Genomic DNA, 27567 nt, shown 5'->3' with positions numbered 1-27567 from the left:
TCGTAGCCCTGCCTCTCCAAGCAATTTGTAAGCACTGCCCACGCACGGAAGGCAAGGCCCGATGGCGGGGGCACCTTTGGTCATGGAGAGCTTCCACGCCGTGTTGTCCTGGAAGGCACGCAGCCGCTCCGCCTCGGCGCGCGCCTCCTTGTCCTGCATCTGGTCCTCCAGCTGCAGCTCGCGACGCAGGCTGGTGTGCTTGGCCGACACCTTGGAGGAGTAGGTCATCTTTTGGTGCACCCGCTGGACAGTCTTCTGCTCGCGGTCCTGGTGGCCGTGGGCCGATGTCGGTTTCTGCGCCCTCCGCCCCAGCCTGCGCCCCGCCTGCGCCCCTCGGGTCGGCGGGGATGCGCACATGCGGGGAAGGGGGGGGCGGAGGTGCGCACCTGGTCGGGGTGCGGGGGCACCAGGCCATGCACACCCACTGAGCTCGGAGGCGGCTGCGAGCTGTGTGTCTAGGGGAGCGCCCGCAGCAGAGCACAGCTCCCGGGCTGAGGGAGAGGTGGGCAGAAAGCGCCTCCAGGGAGCGGGGTGAAGGCAGGGGTCGCCAGGTGAAGGACAAGGTGCCCATTTGGAAGTGAGTGCAGTGACAAAGTCACTAGGATGATTCCTCCCATATCTGAAATTCACACTTGGTGTCTCACGCTGTGATTTGCTAGACCTGACACTCCGGGGTCCAGGTTCTCTGAGTTTCCAAAAGAAAACCCGAAATCCGCAGTTTGATCTGCAAGCTCAGCCGTGAGTGTGCACCGGGGTAAGGGGGCTCCGGGGCGCGGGGGCTATGCCCCTCTGCAGCTCCTGTCCACCCTGCCTGCCTCCCGCCTGTCTCAGGGCTGCTTCCCTTCCCAGGCCTTCACTTGGAGGATCCTGGGATGGGGGGGGGGGGGGGGCTCTCCTTCCCCCAGGTCTTTGGCTGCAGGGTGCCCGGCCCCTCCTGCTGCCCAAGCCCTGGGAGTCCTTGCAGGGCTCACTGGCTCAGCATCCTAGCCTGCAGGGTCAGGCAGGCCTTCACAAGTCCTCTTCCTTTGTCCCCCCGCCCCCCAGGGCATTTCTATTCCCTGCGGGCCCTGCAAGGTGGAACAGCCCATTCAGCCCCTAAAGGTGGCTGTTCAGGGAAACCTCATCTGTGAAGGGATTCAGCCTGAGGCCACTAGCTTGCCTGTCCATGCAGAATAACAAAGTGGTGACATGTCACCTGTTAGAATCCCAATGGCAGCCATTAGAAATGACAAATACCCACCATTTGCTTCGACGTGGATGGAACTGGAGGGTATTATGCTGAGTGAAGTAAGTCAATCGGAGAAGGACAAACATTATATGTTCTCATTCATTTGGGAATATAAATAATAGTGAAAGGGAATATAAGGGAAGGGAGAAGAAATGTGTGGGAAATATCAGAAAGGGAGACAGAACGTAAAGACTCCTAACTCTGGGAAAGGAACTAGGGGTGGTAGAAGGGGAGGAGGGCGGGGGGTGGGAGTGAATGGGTGACGGGCACTGGGGGTTATTCTGTATGTTAGTAAATTGAACACCAATAAAAAATTAAAAAGAAAAAAAAAAAGAATCCCAATGGCAGACCTCTGCGCTTAGAAGAAACTGGGCAGCTGCTTGGGGTCCATGTGAGATTGGGGGCTCAGCTGGGGCAGGGGGAGGGGTGTCGAGACTGGAGGATTTATGAAGGTAGAGGCGACCTGGAAGCAGGGCCAGGCTGGGAGAAGAAAATCCAGTTGTGCACCGGAGAAAGAGAAAGGTTTCTAAGTCAACGTCAGGGAAAGTTGTGCATGTGCCCGCTGTGTTCCCCACTTGGAGGCCTCCGAGAAGTGTGTACTGCCAGGGATGGCTTTGCGTGAGTGCCCTAGTGGGCACACAGTGTGGCTGGAGGGCAGGGAGCACATTGTTGGTGGCCGCCCAGAGCTTCTATGAGGAGGTCTGGGGTGTGGCTGGAGAACATGCATGTCCTTATGTGTCTTTGGTCATTGTTGGGGTGTCAGTGGAAGCCACCTCACCAAACTGAGCCCTGGGTCAGGGCAGACAGAGTCAGCCCTGGAGGGAGCCTGAAACACTGCCAAGCCGGTGCCCCGGAGAGCGTGTCCCGGAAACATGGCCCATGCTGACTGCTTCTCAGGGAAGATGCCCACGGGTGTGTCCTCCCAAGCCTGGCTGTGGTGATGCTTGCTTGCTCCAGCCATGCTACAGGCAGTGGGAATGGGCAAATGGGACCTTGGATGGGGAGGGAAGGGAGACTATGCTGGAGTGCAGACAAGGCATGGGCTGGGGGTTGGGGCTGGCTGTGGGACTCCCAGGTACTGCTGAAGGGCACGCGTGTCTCCGTGCGTGTGTGCGCATGTGTGCATGTTTGTGTATGTATTTGGCCTCCAAGAACTCCAACAAGGGGGATCATGCAAGGCTGGAGCAGTTGGGGGTGGTCTCTTGGGGGAGGTAGGAAGGTCCCTGAGGTCTGAGATGGGCCTTGAAGGACAGGGAAAGTCTCTGGAGCAGATGGCATCTCATACAAGGGACAGCAAAAGCAAAGCCTGGTGACAGAGCTAGGTACCGCGGCTTCAAACAGCTCACTCTAACAAGACCGAGGAACCCTGTAAGACAGTGCAACAGGCCAGAGACTGGAAAGCTAGTCAGGCTTTTGAATTGATTTTTTAAAAATGGTGAGCCATTGGGCACTTGGGTGGCTTAGTCGGTTAAGGGTTCTGCTCTTGATTTTAGCTCAGGTCATGATCTTGGGGTCATGCGGTCGAGCCCCCATCAGGCTCTGTGCTCAACTTGGGGTCTGCTTGAGATTCTTTCTCTCTCTCTCCCTCTGCCCTCAGCCCGCTTGAACTCTAAATAAATAAAATGCTTAACAAAAAAATAGTGAGTTATTGACTATTCTAGAGTGAGAGAGTACCCTGAAGAAATACTCTTCTGAGAAGGGCAGTCTGGCTCCACGTGTGTGAGGGAGGGGAGAGTTGCGGGCAGACTTCAGTCCTAGGTACTCACTGTGCGAGACTTATTCCGCTCCTGATCTCTGAGCAAGAAGAAATCCACATCTCCAGATATGTGGAAAGGATTCGCTGAACGGTCAGGAACAATCATGGACACTGGGGAGAGAGATACGTCATTGGAGAGATGAGCCAGCTCCTCCAAGTGGTGGCCCGTGCCTCAGGAGCCCCGGTGCCCTCCCAGTACAGCACGAGGAGCTTCCTTGAAGGCACGAGCAAGCGGTGCACATTCTCTTGGATCCAGCTGTGCCTGAAGTCCAACCTTCCAGCTCCATGAACTCACCTGTCTGGTATAACCTAGTTGGACTTGGGCTTCTGTCCCTGGCATCTGAAAGAGACCTGGTGAACACAGCCTCACCTATGTCTCGGGCATCTGGCCCCCTGTCCCCTCTTGTTTAAAGTCTCAGGAACCCCTGTTGCATAGAGGAGAGAAGCAGGATGGGGGGAGTGATGGAGCCAGCTGGCAGGAGGCTGGCCAACTCCGGGGCCGGGGCACCTGCCTGCAGAGGGCAGAGGGCAGTGGGCAGTGAGCACTCGGGGTGAACAGGCCTTGTCTGCAGGGTTCCCTAAGAGCCTCCCAGGGGGAGGCTGAATTTGTGGGAAGTGATGGCACAGCACCTGAGGCCCAGGTGGGGGGCAGGGCAGGCATCTGGAAGATGGGGGGGCGGTGCCACGGACTCCAATTCTGCTGCTCTCCCTACCCCTGTGGGTAAGATGTACTATCTCAGCTCTGCAGGGACAGGACCCAGAAGCCACCAGACTAAGGGCTAAAATATGGATGCTTTCTCCCCCATCCTCGATTTAGAAGAAACAGAGTTCATTGTAAAACAAAACAAAACAAACCATTCTTGGAAGTAAAAGAGTATGATAACCAAATAACTTCTCCACTTTGAAACAACTGCTGGTAACATTCTAGGGGTATTTTCTGCTAGTGCTTTCCAACACCTATTTTTAATAATTTCACATCTTTAAGAAAGACCATCATCAGTAAATGCCTGCAAAATTACGAATTCTTTGCAAGCCCTGTACGCAGTGATCAAAGGCTGTAGGAAGGCATGACCCAATCGGGCCTGGATAGGGACACCCACAGCAGCCCCAGCACTGCCCCGGATACCCGGGTGCCATTGCCGGCTGGCTCCTGGCAATTGATTTCCTGAAGGGAGGCCAGAGGGCAGCGGCTGTGAGCATTTCCAAGCTTCAGAGTCCTATCCGGCCTGCATTTCTGGAGGTCTGCCCCGTTTGACACCATCCCCCGTGAAAAGGGGAGCTGTGAAGAGGATTGAAGTTACACTCTGAGAGTCTCAAAATACCTCTGCACAAGATCATCCTGATTGATGACCAAGAGTAGAGCAGCTGGCTTGCCCACTGCGTTCTGCTCAGGCCATCAGAGGGAACCAGGGCGGAGGCCAGAGGGCTGGGCCTGCTCCTGCCAGTGCTCTCTGGCAGTGCCTGCCCGTGATGCTTCTCCTGCCCCCGCTGTGTGGAGGGGTTGGGAAAGCTCCAAGTCTACAACTTCTGCGTGCTAGTCTTTCAGCTTCTCTCTAAGAATTAAATCCTGTCAAAATAGACACTTCTAGGGGTGCCTGGGTGGCTCCATCGGTTACGCATCTGTCTTTGGCTCAGGTCATGATTCCGGGGCCCCTGCTCAGCTGGGAGCCTGGTTCTCCCTCTCCCTCTGCCCCTACTTGTGCTCTCTCCCTCTCTCTCTTTCTGTGTCTCAAATTAATAAATAAATCTTTAAAACAATAAAATAATTTTAAAAAGTAGACATTTTTAGTATTTGAGTGAGAAGAATAAAGAAATATTATCTACTCCTGGGCTCAGCAGAGAGGAGGAAGCCAGCAGGGCCTCCAGTCGGCTCTCTGGAGAGGAAGCATGTGGGAAGCATGTGGGAAGCCTGGCTTCTGGAGAGGGTAGCATGTGGGAGGAGGTGTCCGAGACAGAGAGAGGTCACAGGGGTGGTGCTGGCCCCCAGGGCCATCAGGGACTGCCGGGTAGGAGGGACAGAGATGGGATGGGGCTTGTGTGGCTTTGGTTTGCAGCGTGGACTCTCATCCTATGCCTAATTATGACTTTCTTTTACACTGACTTTGATTCTGACACAGAGGTTCCAGAAGATACTGCCAAAGGGCCTCTGTCTGCTCAGGAGGCTGGAGAGGCAGGTGAAGATGGTGCAATGGGCTCAAGGCTTGCCTTGCCAACTAGGCCAACCTCATCCCCCAGAAATGATGTAACATAAATTTAGAAACTGCACCCAGCTCTGGACAAGAGGGGGTGACTGGCAAGGCGGGAGCTGTTGGGGAGTGCTGGACGAGGGAGGGTGGCCCGGCCAGGCCAGGCTGCCCTGCCGGAGGAAGGTATGCAGGAAGTGACAGCTTTGGTTGCAGAAACGGGGGCGTGGGGGCCCCCACAGAACTGCCACAGTGAGCTGCCCCCTCACGTCCTCAGCTCACTTCCCTGCACCCTCTGTGCATGCCTGGCCACTCTGGGCAGGGGCATTGCCTGAAATTCAGAATAATGAGCACTGAGCTTGAGTGAGAGAGGCAGGGACGAGTCAGAGTCCTGATGGCCCCACATGGCCTGTAGATGATGGGCTGCCCGTCCCACGTCCCCATCGAAAAGATTAATTATGATCCTTAGCAAGCACTGAGCATCTATTGTGGCTGGACCAAGGACTTCACCTGACTTAATCTTCCTAACAACCCCGAGGTGGGAATTACTGTTACTCCTGGTGACGAGTAAGAGAGGCAGAAAGACATAAGTAAGCAGCCCACACTGTAGTAGCTATGTGGAGACTGGCTTCCGAAAGCAAACTGCATTTGCAGTCTGGTGAGTAGGCAATGTTTCCGAATGGGAACATGTTAATGAAGGTGGCAGCAATCGAAGCAGATCATTCCAGAGATGCAAAGCTGGTTTAACATTTAGAAACCAATCGATGCAATATACCCCATTAACAGAATGGGGAGAAAATTTTTTTTAATTTTACTTAGTCATTCATGAGAGACACGGAGAGCGAGGCAGAGACACAGGCAGAGGGAGAAGCAGACTCCCTGCGGGGAGCCCGACGTGGGACTGGATCCCAGGACCCTAGCATCACACCCTAAGCCAAAGGCAGACGCTCAACCACTGAGCTACTCAGGCGTCCCAGGATGAGGGAGAAAATAATATGATCTTTTTAAGGGATGTAGTGAAAGTATTTGATACAATTCAAACCTGATTTTAATAACTAGTCTTAGCAACCTAGGAAAAGAAGGAGACTCCCCAATCTGATAGGGGGAAGTATGATGAGCTGAGTGATGTCCACACCCTAAACCCCAAACCCTAAAAGACTAGTTTCCTTTATATGGTAAAGGGGACTTGGTAGATGGGATGAAGTTAAGGACCTCGAGATGGGAGACAGTCCTGGACTAGACAGAGGGGCCTGATGGAATGATAGGAGTCCTTCTAAGATGGAGGTAGGAGGGCCTAAGTGTGCAGAAGAGTAGGCATGACAACAGAAGCAGAGGTGGGAGTGACAGCATGGAAAACTGGAGCATGCTGTGTTCCTGGCTTTGGAGACAAGGAAGGGACCAGGAGTGGAGTGTGCGGTGCCTATGAGCTGGGAAAGGCAAGGGAGCATAGTCTCCCCTGGAGCTCCTGGAGGGAACACAGCTTGTGGACACCTTGCTGTGGATACCTTGCTTCTAGTGCTGTAAGATTCACGTCAGACTTCTGACCTCCACAATCGTAGGATAGCATATTTGTGTTGCTTTAAGCCACTGAGCCTGTGGCACAGCAGCCACAGGAAAGGAATATAGGCATCTATATAGAGAAACCTCGAGGGGAAATATTGCATGGTCCCCCACCCCTCTTCCCAAGGTCAGGAACAAGGCATGGACACTTGGCTTTGTACTTCTATTTAATGTTGTATGTAGGCAAGAAAAAGAAATTAAAAGTATAGGAAAGGCAAATAATGTCCTTTCAAGGTGATGTGACTGTAGATGAGAAAATCCAAAGAATCTACAAACAAATTATGGTTACGATTAGACTACAAATGATTTGTAGGTCTGATTAGAAAGTGAACACAAATTTTTTTATACTTTTATTTATTCATGAGAGACAGAGAGAGAGAGAGAGAGAGAGAGGCAGAGACACAGGCAGAGGGAGAAGCAGGCTCCATGCAGGGAGCCTGATGTGGGACTCGATCCCGGGATCCCAGAATCATACCCTGGGCTGAAGGCAGATGCTCAACCACTGAGCCACTCAGGCATCCCAAACACAAAACTTGTATGAGATACAGTATCTTCATGACTTGGGTCAGCAAGGAACTTTAAAACAGGACATAAAAAGTTCCAACCATAAGAAAATGATTGATAAAGTGAACTCCACTAAAATTAGGAACTCTTGTGTATTAAATGGCACCCCCAAGAAAGGAAAAAGCAATCTCCCAAGTGAGGGAAGCTATTTGCACACTTAGAACTGGTGAATGATTTGTTTCCAGAATATGTAAAGAGCTTCTAGAAGTCATTAAAATAAAAGGACAACCCAATAGAATAGTGAGCAGAGGCAGGGACAGGCACTTTATAACAAAGTCACCAGTGAACTATATATGGAAAGGTAATCACCCTCATTGGTCACAGGGAATATGAGATGCTAATACATATCCAAAGGGCCAGGTTAGTAAAAGCATCAACAGTGTGCCAACTGCTGGGGAGGACATAAGGCATCTGGAGCACTCATAGCTGTTGGTGGGCCTGTCAGCTGGTACAACTGTTCTGGAAAACTGCTCAGCGGTATCTACTCAGGGTAGACACACTATCGGCAATTCCACTCTTTCACATATACCCAGGAGAAAGGAGTGCTCCTTTCCCTAAATGGCATGCACAAGAATGTTCATTGGAGGATATTTGTAATATCGAAAAACCAGAAACAACCCAAATATTCAATTCCAGAAAGAATAATACACTGTCTACATATGCACACAATAGAACACACAAACAACAAAGAAGGGACTCCTGTGCCTGGTATTTACAGATGCGATGTTGAGTGAAAGCAGCCAGGACCCCAAGAGCACAGAATGTGACCCTATTTATATGAGAGGTTTGAGAACAAAAGAAAAATCATGAAGTGATTTTTTGGTGGGACGCCTGGGTGGCTCAGTGGGTGAAGCGTCTGCCTTCAGCTCAGGTCATGATCCCGGGGTCCTGGGATCGAGCCCCATGGTGAGCTCCCTTCCCAGAGGGGAGTCTGCTTCTCCTTCTGCCCCTCCCCCCTGCTCGTGCTCTCTCTCTCTCTCTCTCTCGTTCATTCTCTCACAAATAAACAAATAAAATTTTTAAAAAATTTTTTGAAGTGATTTTTTGGTGATAGCAGGACAGTGCTGTCTCTGGGGGTAAGGGAATTTTTGGGCAGATAGACGTGTTCTAGACGGTGAATGGGGTGGAAGCTAAAAGTTGTATAAATTTATTGAGACTTATCAAACTGTACACCTAAGACGTGTGAAATCACCTTATGTGAATTATACCTTAGTGAAGAAACCAAACCAAAATCCAGATCCCTCAACCCCTAATGTAGGGGTCAGTTCAGACACAGGCATCCATGGGTAGAGGAAGCTGTTAGGTGAAAGGCTGGTGGGAATCTGAACCCACTGAGCATGACATGGCCACATCAAGGCAGCTGGATGTATGGGCTGCTTGTGAAAGGTGGTGGGAAGGATTCTTCTTTTTTTTTTTTTAGAGTTTAGAAGTGTAAGGGCTTTAGATATCCTACTCCACCCTCCAATTTTATTTTATTTTATTTTATTATTTTATTTTTTTATAAATTTATTTTTTATTGGTGTTCAATTTGCCAACACATAGAATAACACCCAGTGCTCATCCCGTCAAGTGCCCCCCTCAGTGCCTGTCACCCAGTCACCCCCACCCCCCGCCCACCTCCCTTTTTACCACCCCTAGTTCGTTTCCCAGAGTTAGGAGTCTTTCATGTTCTGTCTCCCTTTCTGATATTTCCCACTCATTTTTTCTCCTTTCCGTTTTATTCCCTTTCACTATTTTTTATATGGTGGGAAGGATTCTTGCAGACAAAATAGAATGTCAAGCATGTAGGGTGATGTCCAATTAAAGGAAATATGAGGACCCAAGAAACAGTTTCAATAAATGACAATAACCAGGAAGCAAACAGACACATCAGAACAGGGGACATTCTACAGAATGTCCAGAAGGTAACACTATTCCTCAGTAAGTCAGAAAATGAAAGGATGTTGGGGAGGGGCTCTGCTAGATTTAAAGATAGTGAAGGCCATCTGATTTCATTTGATTTCTGATTAGAATGAACCTTCTATAGGAAGACGTTTCTGAGATACTTGGGAAATTTCCTTGTGGCCCTGCGGGGAGACATCCCTATTTTTTAAAAATGCATATTGAGGGATAAAACAATGAAATGACACCCCTGAATTTTACTTTAAAATATTCTGGCAAAATATGGAAGCAACCCAACTGTGCGTTGATAGATAAATGGATAAGAATAAGGACACCTAGCGGGTATTATGCTAAACAAAATCAGTCAGTAGAGAAAGATAAATGCCATATGATCTCACTCACAAGTGGAATTTAAGAAACTAAACAGATGAACAAAGGGGAAAAAAGAGGCAAACCAAGAAACAGGCTCTTCATTATGAAGAACAAACTGATGATTATGAGCGGAGGTGGAGGGGGGGAGACGAGTGTAACAGGTGGTGGGGATTAAGGAAGACACCTATCAGGATGAGCACCCGGTGATGTGGGAAGTGTTGCATCTCTGTATTGTACACCTGAGACTTACATAACACTGGATGTTAACTATACTAGAATAAAAAATTTTAATTTTAAAAATTAAAATAAAAATTATGGCAAGACAAGAAAAGAAAAAAAGCAAAAGGATACATGCAACAAATGTGGGCAAATCCTCTCTACTGTCCAGTCTAGTGATGGGCATCTGAGTTCACTTTGTCTTAGTCTCTGTTTCTGGGCAGGTTTGGACTGTCAACGTTAACCGAAAGAGGAAAAGGGGGTGGGGGCTTGAGGGGTGGGAGCTCAGCCTGGGAGATGCAGGTCAGGAACACACTCACATCTGCACCCCTCTGTAGGAGGATTAGACTGGCCTGCAAGCCTGGGGGCAGGGGGGAGAGCCAAGAGGTGGAACAGCAGTGCAGGGGCACAGAGGAAGCAATACAAGCAGCTAGCTGCCCACCCTTCTTCCTCTTAACAGGTGGCAGCCCTGTGCCTTGTTGAAAAGCTATACTTCTCAGCCTCTCTTACAGATACTGATGGCCACACGACAAATTTCTAGACAATGGAATGTAGGCAGAAATTGTCAGGCAGGGCCTCTGGGAAGACTCTTTTTCCAGGGATGGCTGAGTTGGCTGAGGGGTGGGCAGTTTTGCTCTTCCCTTCACCCCTTCTCCCTGTCTGAAATCAGATGTGATGGCTGGAGCCGCAGCAGCCATTTTGTGATCACATGATCACTTTGCAGTTGAGAACCCTAAAGCTAAAATTGGCGGAGCAGAAAGACTTGGGACCTGGTCATCTGATTTCTTAGAACTGCTTTTCGTAGAGCCTCATGGAGCTCTGGACTGCCTCCTGTATTTACCATTACTAGAGGAAAAATGAATCCTACTTTGTTTATGTACTATTATTTCAGGTCTCAGTAACCCAACTCTTTTTTTTTTTTTTTTTCAGTAACCCAATTCTTAATGCAAATGGAAGCATTTCCTTTTGCCACTGGCCCTGGAGACTATGTTGACCAGGGGAGATGTTTGACTCCCACCAACTTAGACTTCAGCTCCCAGCTTGAGGGCTATGTTTACCTTTTTTCCCATGTTTCTCCTTTTTTTCTTCTTCAGTGATTGAAGAAGAACTGTTTTCTGTGGACTCTAGGCTGTTATCTGAGGAGAGAGAAAAGTGAAGCTGTGAGCATAGCATGAGGCTGGGGAGAGGCCCTGGCTCCAGCATCCTTGCCTGCCTGTTGAGTGGCCCTGGCAAGTCACTCAGCTTCTCTGAGCTTGTTTACAAATCTAAGACCATCATGCTGACTTTGCTGGGCAAGTTGTGATAACCGTGCAAGAAAAGGGCCCACCTGTACATGTGCCTGGCACACGGGACATATTTTGTGCCTTCCCTTTTGCATCCTTCCATTTGCTCCTTAAGAAGAGTGCAGGAAGGGCACCTGGGTGGCTCAGTGGGTTAAGCGTCTACCTTCAGCTCAGGTCATAATCTTGGGGTCCTGGGATGGGACCCCACATCAGGCTCCCTGCTCAGGGAGCCTGCTTCTCCCTCTCTCTCTGCCCCTCCTCCCAGCTTGTGCTCTCTCTTGCTCTGCTCTCTCTCAAATAGGTAAATAAAATCTTAAGAAAAAAAAAAAAAAGAACGCAAGTCTGTCTTATAGGAAGGTCACAGACCCAAGCCCTCTGTCTTGTGGCGCTGCCCATACTTTTGCTGTGAGCCTCCCAGGGCTTCCCTCAAGACTGCAACAGAAGATCCAGAGAAACACCCATTTCCTTGTCCTTCAACTGATACCCACACAGAAGGAAGCATTTGGCCTGATACTTCCTCCTACCCTAACCCAGAAATTATTGTAACTTGGAAATTACAGTCTATGCAGCTGTGGAGGGTGGGGGCTGCTGGAGAGCCTGGGATGTGCTCTGGTGGGGAGTTCAAGAAGCCGGTCCATTTGGACCAGCTTGGAGGAGGAGGCCTGGGGTGATGAAGGCTAGGCAGGGCTTGAAAGGTGGGGGGTAGGATGCTTAGGGGTGGCCCCTGAGCAGCTGGGTGACCAGGTGTGGGGAGAGTGAGGAGGGGAGCTGTCCCGTGGCGGGCAGGGAAGGTCAAGGGCCTAGGCTGGAAACTCAGGTGCCTGCAGATCAAGCTGCATATGTAATGGAAGGAGAGGGGAGGTGGTAGGGAGAAGGGAGACCTGCAGAGCATTCAGGAGCACAGGCTGCTTGCTCAGTCAGTACTTTCCATTTTAGTGACTCTGTGGTTCAATTTCCAGGTAGCAACATTTAACTAATCACATCATAAAGATCAGAAGATACCATAGATATTTAAATAGACCCAAACCCAAACCAAACCCAAATTCTAATAAAATTCAGCCTTAAAAAAAAAAAAAGATTGTATTTATTCATGAGAGACACAGAGAGAGAGAGAGGCAGAGACACAGGCAGAGGGAGAAGAAGGCTCCATGCAGGGCGCCCGATGCAGGACTCCATCCCAGGACTCCAAGATCACGCCCTGAGCCGAAGGCAGACGCCCAACCACTGAGCCTCCCAGGCGTCCCCAGCTTTTTTCTTAATTGAAAAAGCAAAGCACATATACAGCAGAGATTTTTAACGATGTTGTTTAATGTGTTATGATGAACACTGATATGACATGTTGATAGGATGAGCAGTCCTCACCTGAAGCCTTCACTACCAAATGGATCTTTATTCACCTGCCTGGAGGGATTATGCATGCACATTCTCAGATGCCCCTTTGCTTTTCACTGAAAAACACATCTGCTTTCACGCTACAATATGGACAAACATCCAGGACATGGTGCTCAGGGAAATCAGCCAGTCACAAAAGGACAAGTTCTTTTTAAAAATTTAAAAAAATTTTTTTTTATTTTTATAAATTTAGTTTTTATTGGTGTTCCATTTGCCAACATATAGAACAACACCCAGTGCTCATCCCATCAAGTGGCTCCCTCAGTGCCCGTCACCCATTCACCCCCATCCCCCGCCCTCCTCCCCTTCCACCACCCCTAGTTTGTTTCCCAGAGTTCGGAGTCTTCATGTTCTGTCTCCCTTTCTGATATTTCCCGCACATTTCTTCTCCCTTCCCTTCTATTCCCTTTCACTATTTTTTATATTCCCCAAATGAATGAGACCATATAATGTTTGTCCTTCTCCGCTTGACTTATTTCACTCAGCATAATACCCTCCAGTTCCATCCACGTTGAAGCAAATGGTGGGTATTTGTCGTTTCTCATGGCTGAGGAATGAATATTCCATTGTATATATAAACCACATCTTCTTTACAAAAGGACAACTTCTATGAGGCCCTGGAGTCCGTAAATTCCTACCCACAGAACGTAGGATGGTGGGCACCAGGCACTGGGGAAGGGGATGGGGAGTATTTAATGGAGACAGAGTTTCACTTTTATGAGGTGAAAAAGTTCTGGAGATGGACGGTGGGGACAGTTGCACACCAAGGTGAATGTACTTCCCACACCACTGAGCTGTATATTTGAAGATGCTCAAAAGAGTACATTTTGTTATGTACATATAGGTGACCACAATTTTTTTAAAAGTTTTTAAAAAAAAAAAAAAAAAAAAGACCTATATGCCTATATACAAGTGTCGCTGCTCCTTAGCCAGGTTCCCCTGGTGGGTCCTGAGGCTATTTCCAGCCCAATGCGATTTCCAAACTGGTCGATGGTTACTGTCTATCACTGCGTTGAGTTGCACTGTTTCCCACACACCTGGAATTTTGTCAGTCTGATAGGTGATAAATGCATCTCAGTTTTAATTTGCACTTCATAATTTGTCTTCATTACGGAAACTATTATGGCTTTGCAGATGTTAATTATCCCCTCACTTCAATCTGTCAGTATCCCGGGAGCATTTTTCTCTGCCTGGCATGTCCTAGTTCTTAAATGATCTGGAGAACCTTTATTAGAGGACGCTAGCTCTTTTGTCAGAGCTGCGAAGATATATTTGCTCCAGCTCAGATGACAGCTCCCTTCGGATTGTCTGTCATGTATTTTCCTTACAGGACATCCTCATCTTTGCTTTAGTGAAATGCTTTGGAGTTGTGTCTTGCTTAGAAAGGAATTCTGCGTATGAAGGTTAAATACATTTTAAAAATTCCTGTTTCTTAAAAAAAAAAATTTCCTGTTTCTTTCTTGCAAATTTTAAATTAAAAAGTCTTAAAAATGTAAGCCTCCTTGTAGAAAAATTCTCTGGGAGAAACAGGGGGAGGCGAGCTGGGTGCAGTGTCCTCATAAAAAGTGGTAAAATTTTAGCACCCCATCCCCCCAGCCATGGGAGCAGAGGTGTAGGCTCAGGGCACACAAAGATCCTCCTGCCCGCTGCTTCCTGCAGCTCCAGGGAAGCCACCTGCTGACCTGCTCCCACTGCAGCAGCCAGGGGAGCCACTTCTCTGCTCTCCACCTGCGTGAGAGAGGGATGGGCCCCACCGTGGGCCCCCGGTCTCCACCATCTCAGCCTTCACTCTGGGACTTACGGGCACCTCCCCTACACCCTGGCAAGCCTGTCCTCCCCGCTGCCCACAGGAGAGGGCTGGTGCTTAGACAAGGGTGGGAGCGGGGGCTGGAGGAAGGGTGGATGCAGTGCTTTTCCGGAGAGCCCAGGGGCTAGGTGCCTGATGGGATGTGAGCTCTGGGAGAAGGGAGCATGGGGAGAACCCCACCTGTTAGGTACGAACACCTGGGTACCAGTGCCGTCTGCTGAGGTGCCAGAGAAGGGAGGCAGGGGCTTGGATGGAGCAAGAGGCCTGGGTTCAGGGGCCCGTGGGACACGCCAAACGGGGCCTCTGAAGAGGCCACTGCGGATGAAGGCCTGGGAATTGGCAGAGTGAGGACGGAAATGTGTCCCCAGCCAGCAGATGGAACGGGCCCTGTGGATGGAGACGGAGGGTGGCCAGGGCAGCCCGAGGAAGCCGCTGGCAGCGCAGCCTGGCCCGGGCCGCCCTCACGGGCTGCCTGGGGACGAAGGTGCACGGTGCTCAGGAGGGGCCACCCTGGGACCCGCAGGACACAGAGGGTCCACAGGAGGACTGATCCGAGGGGAAGCAAGGAGGCCAACTGGTGCTCTTAACAGCAGGAGCCCTGCGCACACCCTGTCTGAGGAGGCCGAGGAGAGATGTGGCCCCGAACCCTGAGCCGAAATTAAGAGTCGACTCCACTGGACTGAGCCCCGCAGGTGCCCCCGGGGCAGGACATCTTCCAACACGATTCACAAACCCGACCTGTGTTTACAGGGTAGTGGCGCCCTTGCCGGAAATGGCCCCAGGGTCCTTGGGCTCCGGAACTCAGCCATCAGCACTGCCCCCAGCCCTGGATCCTGCTTGGTTGGTGCGGCCAACTGTGAAGTGACAGCACGTTACTTCGGAGGTGAGGTCACAGAAGACGTCTGGGCTCGCCCTGCCTCTCAGGGAACACCTGCTCTGGGCGAGCTCAGCCCTGGCCAAGGCCAAGGGCCATCCGAGCATCTTTTCACGTCTGTTGGTCATCTGCATATCTTTTTTGGAGAAATATCTGTTCATGTCTTCTGCCCATTTTTAAATTGGATTATTTGGTTTTGGGGTGTTAAGTTTTACCAGTTCTTTATATACTATGGATACTAACCCTTTATGAGATATGCCATTTGCAAATATGCTCTCCCATTCCATAGGTTGCCTTTACTTTTGTTGACTATTTCCTTGGCTGTGCGGAAACTTTTAATCTCGATGTAGTCCCAACCGTTTATTTTTGCTTTTTCCCCCCTTGCCTCAAGAGAATTATCTAGGAAAAAGTGAAATCCACATTTTCAAACCTCAGGAACCATGCCTGTCCGTCCCCAGCTCCCAGCACCAGATTGGTGATGTCAAAATGGCAGCTGGGTCTCTGCGGGGGAAGTGTGGGGGCGGGGGGCAGAGGAGTCTTTAGAGCAGTGTCTGGGCTGGTGTTGAGGCCTTTCCGCGAGCTGGTGGGGGTGGGGCAGGGGGGACCAAGGGAGATCATCACATTGGTGTCTGCTGGCCAATGTTTACTTGTGCTGCAGCAGAGCCTACATTGGAGACTTGTGACAAACACAAATAAGACAGTGTTGGGGTTCCAATAATTTTGCGAATGTACCCAGACATGGATGGCTGGATCATGTAATTCTAGCTGTACTTTTTTGAGGGAGCACCTTACCATTCTCCACAGCTGTGCACCTATTTACATTCCCCCCAGCAGTGCATGGGGATTCCAGTTTCCCAACTGAGAAAGTCGGGAAAGAAAGAAAGAAATACGTAGGGACAGAAAGAAAGAAACCCTTTACTTTGGGTTTCTTTTTTCATAGCTTTCCTACTGGTGTGAGGTGATAGCTCATTTTCCTAATGACTGATGATAGTGAGCACCATGTCATGGACTCATTGGCTCTTTGGAAGATCTTCTTTACAGAAACGTCTATCAACTCCTTTGCCCATTTTTTAGTGGGGTTCTTGGTTGTGGCTGTTGTTGTTGAGTTTTAGGAATTCCCTATATATTCTGGATATTAATCTTTTGTTAAAGATTTCTTTAAATGTCTGTGTCCCGAAAGCCTGAGAGGGAAGGTCCTGTCTCTTTAGAGATAGGTCCCTATGGACAGACTGGCAGGGAAGTTACTCGAGCTCCTGGTGGTGAACGAACAGAATGGCCAGCCTCAGTCCTGGCTTCTCAGCCACCAAACACACAGTGGGTTTGGGCAGAAGAGCTCCTTATCATCCACCGTGGCACCAGCAAGCCACGCCAGGAAGGCGGGCTGCCCTCTTGTTGTTGCCAGGCTGGAGGCTGCTCCACAAGATGCCACAACTGGCTTAAGTCTCCCAGCCTCCCCCCAAGTTCTGCCTGGAAACTGCATGCGTTCTAGGCTCCAGAGTTCCCATTTTGGATTCCAACAGTTCCTGCCAGCTCAGCAGCTGTTTTGCTGGAGAGGCTGATTCCCGGATCGCTCCTACCCTAATGAGTATCTCCCATGACGTCCCCTCATACGTGGGTCTCCCGTTCTTTCAGATGCCATTGTAAATGGAATTGCTTCTTAATTTCCATGTTGGGGTGTGGAAACACAGCTGACATTGGCACTTTGATCTTGCACCCCGCAACCTGGGAGAACTCATTCATGAGCACTAGAGGCTTTCTTGTGGGCTCCTGGGGATTTTTTTCTATGTCGGATCCTGTCATCTGTGAATGAGATAGTTTCACTTCCTCCTTTCCATTTGGATGCCTTTCCTTCCTCCTTTCCTTCCTTCCTCCTTTCCTTCCTTCCTTCCTTCCTTCCTTCCTTCCTTCCTTCCTTCCTTCCTTCCTTCCTTCCTACCTTTTGTTTTTAAGATTTTATTTATTTATTCACAAGAGACACAGAGGGAGAGACAGAGACGCAGGCAGAGGGAGAAGCAGGCTCTATCCCAGGACTCGGTCCCAGGACTCCGGGGGATCACGACCTGAGCCAAAGGCAGAGACGCTCAACCACTGAGCCACCCAGGCGTCCTAAGGATGCCTTTTATTTCTTTTCCTTGTCTAAATGCCCTGGCTACGGGGCATCTGGCTGGCTTGGTCAGAAGAGTTCTAAGTTTGAGCCCCATGTTGGCTGGACACAGAGATTACTTAAAAATAAAATCTTTTAAAAATAAATAAATGCTCTGGCTAGAACTTCCAGCCCACAGTATTGAATAGCAGTGAAAACAGACATCCTGGCTTATTCCTGAACTTCAGGGGAAAGCTTTCAGCTAACAGAATTTTACTGGGGACCTGTTATGTGCCAGGCTCTGGGGAGACAGCAACACGCAGGACAAACACCTCTGCCTGGGTGGACCTTACATTCTACTGGGGAGAGAGAAACAAGGAACGGGGATGCAGGTGGGAGGTGGAAGGTGATAGCAAGAACAATAAAGCAGAAGGTGACATGTGAATAAATGCTTAAAGGAGGTGGAGGAGGGAGCCATGGGGAGACCTAGGGGGAGAGCACTCTGGGCAGAGGGACAGCAGGGCCAAGACGCTGAGGGGAGTGTAGTGACCTGGCTGGGCCAGGGAACATGGGCAGTGGAGTGGCAGGAGTGGCAGGAATCGACAGCTCGGAGAGGGAGCTGTCTATTGCTTTTCTCTCCAACTGTCTGCATGGTCCTGCAGACGCTGCCCCACAAGCCCTGACTAGGGAGCCTTGGGTCTAGTCTGGGCTTTCACTGGCTCCTCTGCCTGGCCAGGTCTCTATCATGTGTCCTCTACCCTATGCACTGGGGGTAAGGCCTTGCCTGGGGTCCCTAGGGAGGCTATGGTGAACCAGCCCCTCTGCCTGTGTCACAGACCATGGTATCCTTACTGATCGAAGTCATAAAACCCAGAAACTGTGCAACCCCTCTCAGCATCTTAACAGAACTGGACAGTCCTCCCCATGGTCTGTATGGCCCTACCCAAGTTGTTCAGACTGGCCTCTGTCTCTTCCTCTAACACTGCAAGCTTATACCAGCCTCAGCCTTTGCTGGCCCACCCCCCTGCCTAGAATGCCCTTCCCCCTCTTCCATCCTTCGGGATTGTTACTGATAGGTTTCAAATGTCACCTCCTCTGAGAGGCCTTCCCTGACTACCTCTCCCATTTCTATACCCTATACTCCCTGCCCAAAGCTTCCAGTAGGTTTCCTTTCTACTGCTTCTTGGCTGTTGTAAGTAGAGACTGGCTGTTTGCTTTGCAATGTCTGTCTCCCTCGTCATGATGTAAGTCTCACGAGGGGGAGGGTTTTATTTGCCCCTGAATCCCCAGTGCTTAGAACACATGCCTGCATCCAGCTGGCACTTAATAAGGATTTGTGAATGAAGAACAAACCCAGAGCTCACTTCTCTGATGTCCAATTGCAGCTAAGTCTTTCATCCTGACCCCTTAACCACCCCTCCATGTGGACTCTGAGCATCTCCTTCCGGCTCAGACTTCACATACTGGGAGGCTAGCCGAGGCTGTAGAGGTGGGATGGTGGGTGTCATAATAGTGGGAGTGGAGACACTAATGATAGCAGTATCACGGAACTGAGCCCTCAACCTGTGTCTCTCCTTACAGCTCACAGAGCCTGAGGATTGCTCCCATTTCACAGATGAGGCAGCTGAGACTCACAGAAGTGCTGTGCTCCAATGAGTATGTCAGACTCCAGTGCTCCAAACCTCAGTGGGGGTGTTCTTGGATGGGGTCCAGAAACCCTCTCTGTACCTGGCCTGGGCTCAGGGCCCAGAGTCCCTAAGCCCCTCTTTCTCTCAAAGGGCTCAGAGTCTTTCTGGCCCCTACCGTAGTACCCAGCTTCTGCAACTGAACCCAGGATGTCAGGCTCAACAAAGCTCCCAGTCTGAGCTCCTGGCTGATACACCCTCATCCAGGGTGACTTCACCTGCCTGCCTGACGAGGTGCCCCTGGCTGGCCTGGCCTGCGCTTGCTGTGGGTCTGTCCACTTGGCCGTGCCTGCCTGGCCTGGTTTCCTCCCAAGTGCAGAGACCCTCAACCCACACCCTGGCACTTAGCTTCGGCGTGGCAGGGAATACCCTCTGTTTGCATGTCACTGCCAAGGGAAGTGATATACCCATTCTCCAGGGCTACAGGGTACACCCCATGTAACTACCCTCTTGGTACTGCAGGATGAAGCAATAGAGTCTAGAAGGCCTTCAGCAGTCTTGAGACAGTGAAATTATGTTGCATTGCTGTGTGTGTATATGTGTGTGTCTAAACTTGTTATCTAAAAAAAATAAATAAATAAAAAATAAAAAAAATAAACTTGTTATCTGCAAACATTTCAAAGCTATCTTTTTTTTTTTTTTTTTTTGGTAATTCCATTTCAGCCTTCCTTCATTTTTCAATTTGCTCTGGAGCAGAGTGACTGAGCACACAACTGCAAAGGCGATGACAAACAACACATTTTGAAATGAGCTAAATGCCCATTAATATGGATTGGTTAAATAAATCAAGGTACACTCACATTATGGGATCACTGTTCTGCTCGCAACACCAGAAGTCTAAGGGAACTCTTGGTGTATTGATAAGGAAGAGTCTCCACAATGTTATGGGGTTAGTGCAAGAAACAAGGCACAGGAAGCCTGTTTCTTATGACTGTTTGTGTGAGAAAAGAACAAACTGTACCTAACGAATCTGTAGGTATTTGCCTGTGTGCACAGAGCATGTGCGTGGAGCAGGTGTAGAAGGAGATGAGAGACAAGTGCCACTGGCCATCTCCAAGGAGGGGGTGCTGGCTATCTGGGGACAGGTGGCGCCTTTCAAAAGAAGGGGCTTTGGGGATCCCTGGGTGGCTCAGTGGTTTAGCGCTTGCCTTTGGCCCAGGGCGTGAGCCTGGAGTCCCTGGATCGATTCCCACATCGGGCTCCCAGCACGGAGCCTGCTTCTCCCTCCTCCTGTGTCTCTGCCTCTCTCTCTCTCTCTGTGTCTATCTCTATCATAAATAAATAAATAAATCTTTAAAAAAAACACACACAAAAGAAGGGGCTTTGAAGACGTTTGAATTTTGAACCATGGGAATCCTTTACCTAATTCAAAGTTAAATTGAATTAAAAGCTGAAGACAGGGGGAGCCCTGGGGACTCAGTGGTTCAGCACGTGCCTTGTGCTCAGGGCGTGACCCCGGGGTCCTGGGAATCGAGTAATGCATGGGGCTCCTGGCAGGGAGCCTGCTTTTCCCTCTGCCTGTGTCTCTGCCTCTCTCTGTGTGTCTCATGAATAACTAACTAACTAACTAACTAACTAACTAAATAAATAAATAGAGAGAACCCACTGGCCCTTAGAGGTTGGTCTCTGAATTCTAAAAAAAAAAAAAGAAAAAAAAAAAAAGACGAAAGCAGTTAAGAGCCAGGTGACAGCAGGAAGCATTGCCCATTCTGCCCACCTCAGCCCCAGGGGCCCCCAGAGGTTCCCCCCCCTCCGCCCCCCTCCCCCGCCCGTAGCTTCCCTCCATGCCTCCCAGCAGGAGCACTTGGCAGCAGATGTGTGAGTTCAGAGGAGGCAGGGCATCTCCCATAAGGGCCTGGGGCCAGCTGGTACTACCTCTGGGCTCGGCCCAGTGACCACAGCTGCAGAGAGGATGAAAGCGACCCACTTCCACAGAGCCTGCTTTGGGGTGAACTGCATTCCCTACCCACTCAATTATCGTTTTTGAATACTTGAAAGCCTAACTTCCAGCACCTCACAAGGTGACCCTGTTAAGAAATAGGGTCACTGCAGACATAACTTAGATGAAGTCATGTTGGAGTATAGCGTGGGCACTTCATCGTATATGACTCCCGGCCTTAAAGAAAGGGGAAATGGGCAACAGGCATGCACACAGGCAGAATGCCATGTGATGATGAAGGCAGAGCTAGGGAGGACACGTCTCTAATCCAAGGAGCACCAAGGATGGCTAGCAAACCACCAGAAATTTCCTAGGAGAGAGCTTAGAACAGACACTTCCTCTAGCCCTCAGGAGGAATCAACGTCAATGCCAACGACACCCATGTCTTGGACTTCAGCTCCCAAAACTGTGAGACCACAAATCTCTGTTGTTAAAGTCAACAAAGTGGTGGCACTTTGTTACAGCAGCCCTAGGAAATAGAACATGGAGTTTCCAGAGAACTGGCACATCTATGATTTCCGCCTCATGGCCTGGTTTTGAATCACCTTAGCTCTCAATTAAGTCTGGATGTCATTGTCCCAGGCTCCCGAGCCCGTCTTTGCCTCTGAGTCCATGCCAGCCCCATACTTACTGTTGTAAATCATGTCCTTGGAGACCATGGTAGGTACTATCTTGGACATCTGGGCAGAGGAATAAAGGCTTGTTGCAAAACTTGGTTTTGGCTAAAGGCGATTCCAACCTGAGGAGTGACACAATGCTTGAGCCAGATGATCCCCAGGCCCTAAGCTCCCCTTTCCCCTGGGTGGCTGAGAACAGTTGTCTTTTACTGAGGGTTCACCAGGTGACCAACACCTATAGCTCCCTGCCTATCCTCTCTCCCCTCCTTGACGTAGATCTAGCTGCCCTGACTAATCTTTCTGTTTCTAGAACATGCCAGCCTTGGTCTGCCTCAGGGCCTTTGCATATAACATCTCCTAAGCCAAAAATTGTTCACCCACACCCGCTGTGGAGGAAGGTCCTTTCCCTTCAGTTCTGAGCTCATGTCACCACTTCAGAGACACCCTCTCTTGCCACTCCATCCAAACTGGTTTCCTTCTCCCCACCCCTCCATATGACCTCTTTACTTTCTTCTCTGCAATTACCAGTATCTGATTCATCACTTAAAAAAATCGGTGCATTGCGTACGACCCCTCGAATGTAAGCTCCAAGAGAACAGGGGTCTTTTCTCATTGGTAGCCAACGCACTCATCCAAGCGCCTGGCGTGGCCTTGCGGCTTCTTAACTATTCACTGAATGAATCTTTCATTGTGCAGAGGGGGAAGTAAAGCGGAGGTGCGGCGAGGTGTCCAAAGTTACACAGCAAGCAAGGGCCATAGCCGGGATTCCAGCCCGAAATTCCTTGGCTCCAAAGCCTGAGCCCTTCCAGCACCATTCCGCTAGCACTCGGGCGGCCGAGCGCAATCGGGCCGCGTCGGCGGGGCTGCGCGGCGGGCGCCGGGTCTGCGGAGGGCAGGTTGGAGCGGGCGGCTGGGAGCTACGTCTGTGCTGACGCTCGTCTAGCACCGAGGGAGGAAGCCTGCAGAGAGGCCCTGCGGGGTGCCCGGGGCCCGCCCCTCCTCCGCGCGCCCCCGCCCGTCCTCCGCGCGCCCCCGCCCCTCCTCCGCGCGCCCCCGCCCGTCCTCCGCGCGCCCCCGCCCCTCCTCCGCGAGCCCCCGCCCCTCCTCCGCGAGCCCCGCCCCTCCTCCGCGCGCCCCCGCCCGTCCTCCGCGCGCCCCCGCCCCTCCGCGCGCCCCCGCCCGTCCTCCGCGAGCCCCGCCCCTCCTCCGCGAGCCCCCCGCCCCTCCTCCGCGCGCCCCCGCCCCTCCTCCGCGCGCCCCCGCCCCTCCTCCGCGCGCCCCGCCCCTCCTCCGCGCGTCCCTCGCTCCTCCTCCGCGCGCCCCCGCCCCTCCTCCGCGCGCCCCCGCCCGTCCTCCGCGCGCCCCCGCCCCTCCTCCGCGAGCCCCCGCCCCTCCTCCGCGAGCCCCGCCCCTCCTCCGCGCGCCCCCGCCCCTCCTCCGCGCGCCCCGCCCCTCCTCCGCGCGTCCCTCGCTCCTCCTCCGCGCGCCCCCGCCCCTCCTCCGCGCGCCCCCGCCCGTCCTCCGCGCGCCCCCGCCCCTCCTCCGCGAGCCCCCGCCCCTCCTCCGCGAGCCCCGCCCCTCCTCCGCGCGCCCCCGCCCGTCCTCCGCGCGCCCCCGCCCCTCCGCGCGCCCCCGCCCGTCCTCCGCGAGCCCCGCCCCTCCTCCGCGAGCCCCCCGCCCCTCCTCCGCGCGCCCCCGCCCCTCCTCCGCGCGCCCCCGCCCCTCCTCCGCGCGCCCCGCCCCTCCTCCGCGCGTCCCTCGCTCCTCCTCCGCGCGCCCCCGCCCCTCCTCCGCGCGCCCCCGCCCCTCCTCCGCGAGCCCCCCGCCCCTCCTCCGCGCGCCCCCGCCCCGCACGCCCCCGTCCCGCGCCCCCAGTCCCACGCACTCACCGGCCCCGCGCGCCCGGGCCAGCTCCGAAGCCTCCGCGCCGCCGCAGCTCCCGGCTCTCGGCGCCCGGCCTTCGGTTTACGTCGCCAAGGCAACCAATCTCCCCGGCCGCCCGGGCGCTGACGTCACAAAGCCCCGGGGTCCCGGCCGCCCGGGGGAGCGGAGGGGGGCGGGCGGGCGGTCCCGGCGCTGAGAGCCCGGGCCCCGCGGTCAGAGCGCCAGGGTCTGCGGGACGCGCCCGGGGCGGCCTGGGGCGGGAGGCTTCTCCTCCGCCCTCCTTCCTCCGCACTCCCTGCTCTCTTCCTTCCGTTCCCCGCTTCGTTTCTTCCGCGTGCACCTGGGGATGCAGGTGCTGCAGGCACCGACTGTCCTTTCTGCCGGGGTGGGGGGGCACACACAAACCCCTCCCCTGCCCGAGGGGCTGCTCCTGGGGCCAGCAGCAGCCGACAACGCCGACGCTAGGAGGGCCGCTGTTCTGCACCCCCTGGAGCCGAAAGCCGATGGGGTGGGGGGTGCGGGGTGCGCGGTGCCGGCCTCGGGGAAGACGATGCTGGCCAAGGCTTGAGGATCACTACTCAGAGGGTGAATGACTCTTAGGGTAAGACACGGAATGGCGGGGCCTAGCAGCAGACGGGGAGGACGACGGGGCGATAAAGGGCCGGATCACCCATCAGCTGAGGTGGCCACGGGCTCTAGGGTGTGCCCTCTGCCCCCTCAGCTCAGGTCCCCCGTCCTCCAGGACGGGAGAGCCCCTCCTTGAGTGCTCACGGTGGTCTCCGCATGGTCCCACACGTCTAGGGAATTTGCAGGTTGACAAAGGCAGCTCGGAGCTGGGGGCACAGTCAGGGCCTGTCTCTCTAGCCCTACTCTGCTCTGGAGCAGCCTGCAAGCCTGTAAGGTGCAGATAAGGCCCCCAGCAGCCCCCAGCTCTGCCCAAGGCAGGTGTAGTGGGCAAGGAGACCCGGGCCGCGGAATGTGGAAGGGCTCCCTTCCATGGAAGGAGTGGTGGGGGTCCCTGAATCACCACTGGAGGACAATGATGGTGGACAGTATCTACAGCGGGCTTTGCACAAGCAGGAAGGAGATTTTACTAGGTTAAGCCATATAGGTGATTTGTGTGTGAGTGTGTGTGTGCGCCCACATGCATGTGGAGGGGACTACTTGTTACAGCGGCTACTGTACCTGAACAGATAAGTGGTTTCCCTTTAGCCGCTCCAGGACAGAGGCTCCTTACACTGTCATTTAAAGTACTGGGTGTTATTGCTATATGTTGGCAAATCAAACTCCAATAAAAAAAAATAATTTTAAAAAAGTCCTAAATGATTTAGCCCCTGCCCTGCTGGAGTCAGCTCTCAGCAAGCGCCCGAGGCACTTTATTAATTAGTGACTGAGGTAGGACAGCAGTTTCCAAATGGTTTATCTCAAATAGGTGTTCTGATGAGACTTAGGACTCTTGGGAATAGGTGACCCAAAGAGGGAAAAGCTACTGAGCATACGATCAATTCATTGTGATAACAGGAACGGCTATGAACTATCATGAGTCATCTGTGAACCTTTGCAGAAGGTTTCTGAGGGCCTGGCCCTGTTCTCTGTGCCCATTTAATGCAGACCGCGGTGAAGTAGGTCCTGTTGTTACACCTGCTGTCAGCAGGGAGATCGCATCACCCGGAGGTTAGGAAACCTGCCCAGCAGAACTAGGGAGTCCCAGAGACAGGGTTCACAGGCAGTGGAGTTTTATCTTTGTTCTTAACCAGACACATGCTGACTCTCACCAGGAATTGTTTTATAATTCTATAGAATTATATAAAGAAATGGTGCATACACCTTGAAAAAGCCCAAGAACTCCAAAGGTGTGCTTCATAATATAGGTCCTGCACGCTTCGGGGGTGCGACTCTGCTCAAAGGTGTACTTCACAGTAAAGACACATTCTCTACTTAATGTGTGTGCTCCTGTTTTTGCTTTGGCTTGGTTATTTAGAAGATTAGAGAACTGTCTAGAAAATGTGGTCTTTTTAAACTTATAATTTTAGCCTAAAAATCTAACTATAGGGTGTCTCGGTGGCTCAGTCAGTTGGGTGTCTGCCTTTGGCTCTGGCCATGATCTTTGGGTCCTGGGATCGAGCCCCACGTCAGGCTCTCTGCTCGGCAGCGAGTCTGCTTCTCTCTCTCCCTCAACTTGTGCTCTCTCTTTCAAATAAATAAATAAATAAACAAATAAATAAATAAATAAATTCTTAAAAATAAACCCTAACTATTGACACAATTTGTAGATTAAAAGCTGATCTAAAAAATGTGATGGATTGATGGAGACACACATAGATGGATGGATGGGCGATGAAGACGGATAGATGTGTGTTAGTTATAGAATCCAGGTGGTGGGGGATCCCTGGGTGGCGCAGCGGTTTAGCGCCTGCCTTTGGCCCAGGGCATGATCCTGGAGACCCGGGATCGAATCCCACATCGGGCTCCCTGCATGGAGCCTGCTTCTCCCTCTGCCTGTGTCTCTGCCTCTCTCTCTCTCTCTCTCTCTCTCTGTCATGAATAAGTAAATAAATCTTTAAAAATAAAAGAATCCAGGTGGTGGGTACATGAGTGTTCATTACAAAACTCTCCGTATTTCTGTATATTCAAGTTTGAAAATTTCTGTAATAAAGTATTTAGGGGAAAAGCTGAGGATCCTCTTAAGGGAGAAACTGTATTCCTGATTTCATACTTCCCTTCCTCAAAGGAGTGTACCAGTCAGGGTTCTTGGTAACAGCCAACAGACATCGGTTAGAACAGGTTAAAGGAGGGACGCCTGGGTGGCTCAGTGGTTGAGCATCGGTCTTGATCCCCCTGTCCCAGATCTGCCTTTGGCTCAGGTCATGATCCCAGGGTCCTGGGATCGAGTCCCACATCGGGCTCCCCATAGGGAGCCTGCCTCTCCCTCTGCCTGTGTCTCTGCCTCTCTCTCTTTGTCTCTCAAGAATAAATAAATAGAATCTTAAAAAAAAAACAAAAACAAAAACGGGTTGAAGGAGAAAAGGGAAGGCAGGGGATGGGTGGCTCCTGGATCCTGTGGGGGGACAGGAAACCAGGCCAGGAGATGCTATGGCCAGGGGCAGAGGCCAGAGCAGGCTGCAGGTGTGTCCTGGTGGAGATACAATGGCTTTGATTCAGGGTGTGGTTGTGGGTGTCTGTCAGAACCTGGGTCACCTGCCAGCACCTTCTGTCTCATAGGCAGAACCCAAGAGTCCCTGCCTCCACCCTGGCTGAAAGGGAGACCGGGAGAGAAAGCTTCTATGGTGGGAGGTGGGGGCTCCTAAAAGGGGGGTCTCCCAACCCAAGAGGTGTTTATAGGTGCAGGTGGCCTACCAGCAGGACAAGCAGCTGTGTCTGTTCTCCATGGCACCAAGTCTCAGCTTGTCCCAGCATCACCAACTCTATGCTTCCCCCCCTACCTTTTCCCTTTCTGGGGAGTTGTCCTTTATTCTGCCAGCAAATTCCTACTCATTTCTCAAGATCAGGTCAGGGGTTGTCTTCCTGGGAAGCATCTCTTTGTGAGGACACAGCCTGCCTCCTCTAGATCCATCCCCAGACATTTTGTGTCCATGGGGGCTGGGCAGGTCTGGTGGGTAGGAGAGTGGAGGGCAGAAGATGTGGGGGAGCCAGGGCATTTGTCCCCTCCCTCTGCTCTCTGTGGTTCCTCAGGCTGCGGCTGCCTTGGGCAGGCCTGTTGTGGTTTTAGCATCGGTCAGGAGCCCTGGGTCCCAGGTCCCAGGTCCCAGGTCCCAAAACACCACCTCCCTCCTGAGCCTGGGGCCTGCTCTTGCTCATTTCTAGTGGCCTCTCTATTCCCATTTTGGCATCTATTTGCTTCCATCGTGTATGTAACCAATTCCCTGCATTAAATTCCCTCTCCCTGAAAGCCTTCAACGGCTTTCATTTTCTGGACTGAAGCCATTAGACAGAGGCAGGAGAGCACGGTGGCCAAGACGATGGGCTATGACATCAGTCCTGGTGGGCTCCAGATCCTGGCTCAGTTGCTCACTGGCTCAGTGGCTTTGGGCAAGTTACTTAGTGCTCTGGGCCTCAGTTTCCCTATCCAAAAAGTAGGAATGAAACTAATGACGTGGGAGGATGTTGTGTGGTTAGCACAGAACCTGGCACCTGGTTGGCCTATATCCCAATATTACAGTAGGATCTGAGGGCTATGTCTGGCTAAGAAGGTGCATCTGCAGTCCTGGTCCTGTCTGCACAC

The 27567-nt window shown here is 52.0% G+C and overlaps 1 protein-coding gene and 1 long non-coding RNA gene across 7 annotated transcripts in view; one reads left to right on the top strand and one right to left on the bottom strand.

Annotated features, from left to right (window-relative positions):
• The window catches only part of CFAP100 (cilia and flagella associated protein 100), a 52487-nt gene extending 29003 nt beyond the window's left edge, over window positions 1-23484 (bottom strand). For 2 of the 6 annotated variants that reach the window (XM_072784846.1, XM_072784851.1), the window contains exons 1-5: window positions 23330-23484; window positions 21455-21562; window positions 10819-10896; window positions 2995-3095; window positions 75-267 (exon numbers count right to left, since the gene is read on the bottom strand). In XM_072784846.1, the coding sequence (XP_072640947.1) occupies window positions 75-267; window positions 2995-3095; window positions 10819-10896; window positions 21455-21503 (421 nt within the window). In that variant the 5' untranslated portion in view covers window positions 21504-21562; window positions 23330-23484. Of the gene's footprint in view, window positions 1-74; window positions 268-2994; window positions 3096-10818; window positions 10897-21454; window positions 21563-21965; window positions 22301-23329 lie in introns of those variants that run through there. The other 4 variants (XM_072784848.1, XM_072784847.1, XM_072784849.1 and 1 more) reach the window with 4 other exon arrangements.
• LOC140609685 (uncharacterized) lies at window positions 23410-25266 on the top strand. Its single transcript, XR_012011419.1, has 2 exons — window positions 23410-23925; window positions 25125-25266. It is a non-coding gene; the product is annotated as an uncharacterized lncRNA (long non-coding RNA).
• Window positions 25267-27567: the final 2301 nt, after the last annotated feature.

This window comes from Canis lupus, chromosome 19 (assembly GCF_048164855.1).
Source record: "Canis lupus baileyi chromosome 19, mCanLup2.hap1, whole genome shotgun sequence".
Lineage (NCBI taxonomy): Eukaryota > Metazoa > Chordata > Mammalia > Carnivora > Canidae > Canis > Canis lupus.
Note: the sequence above shows the minus strand (reverse complement) of the source record. Positions and strands in the feature narration are given on the sequence as shown.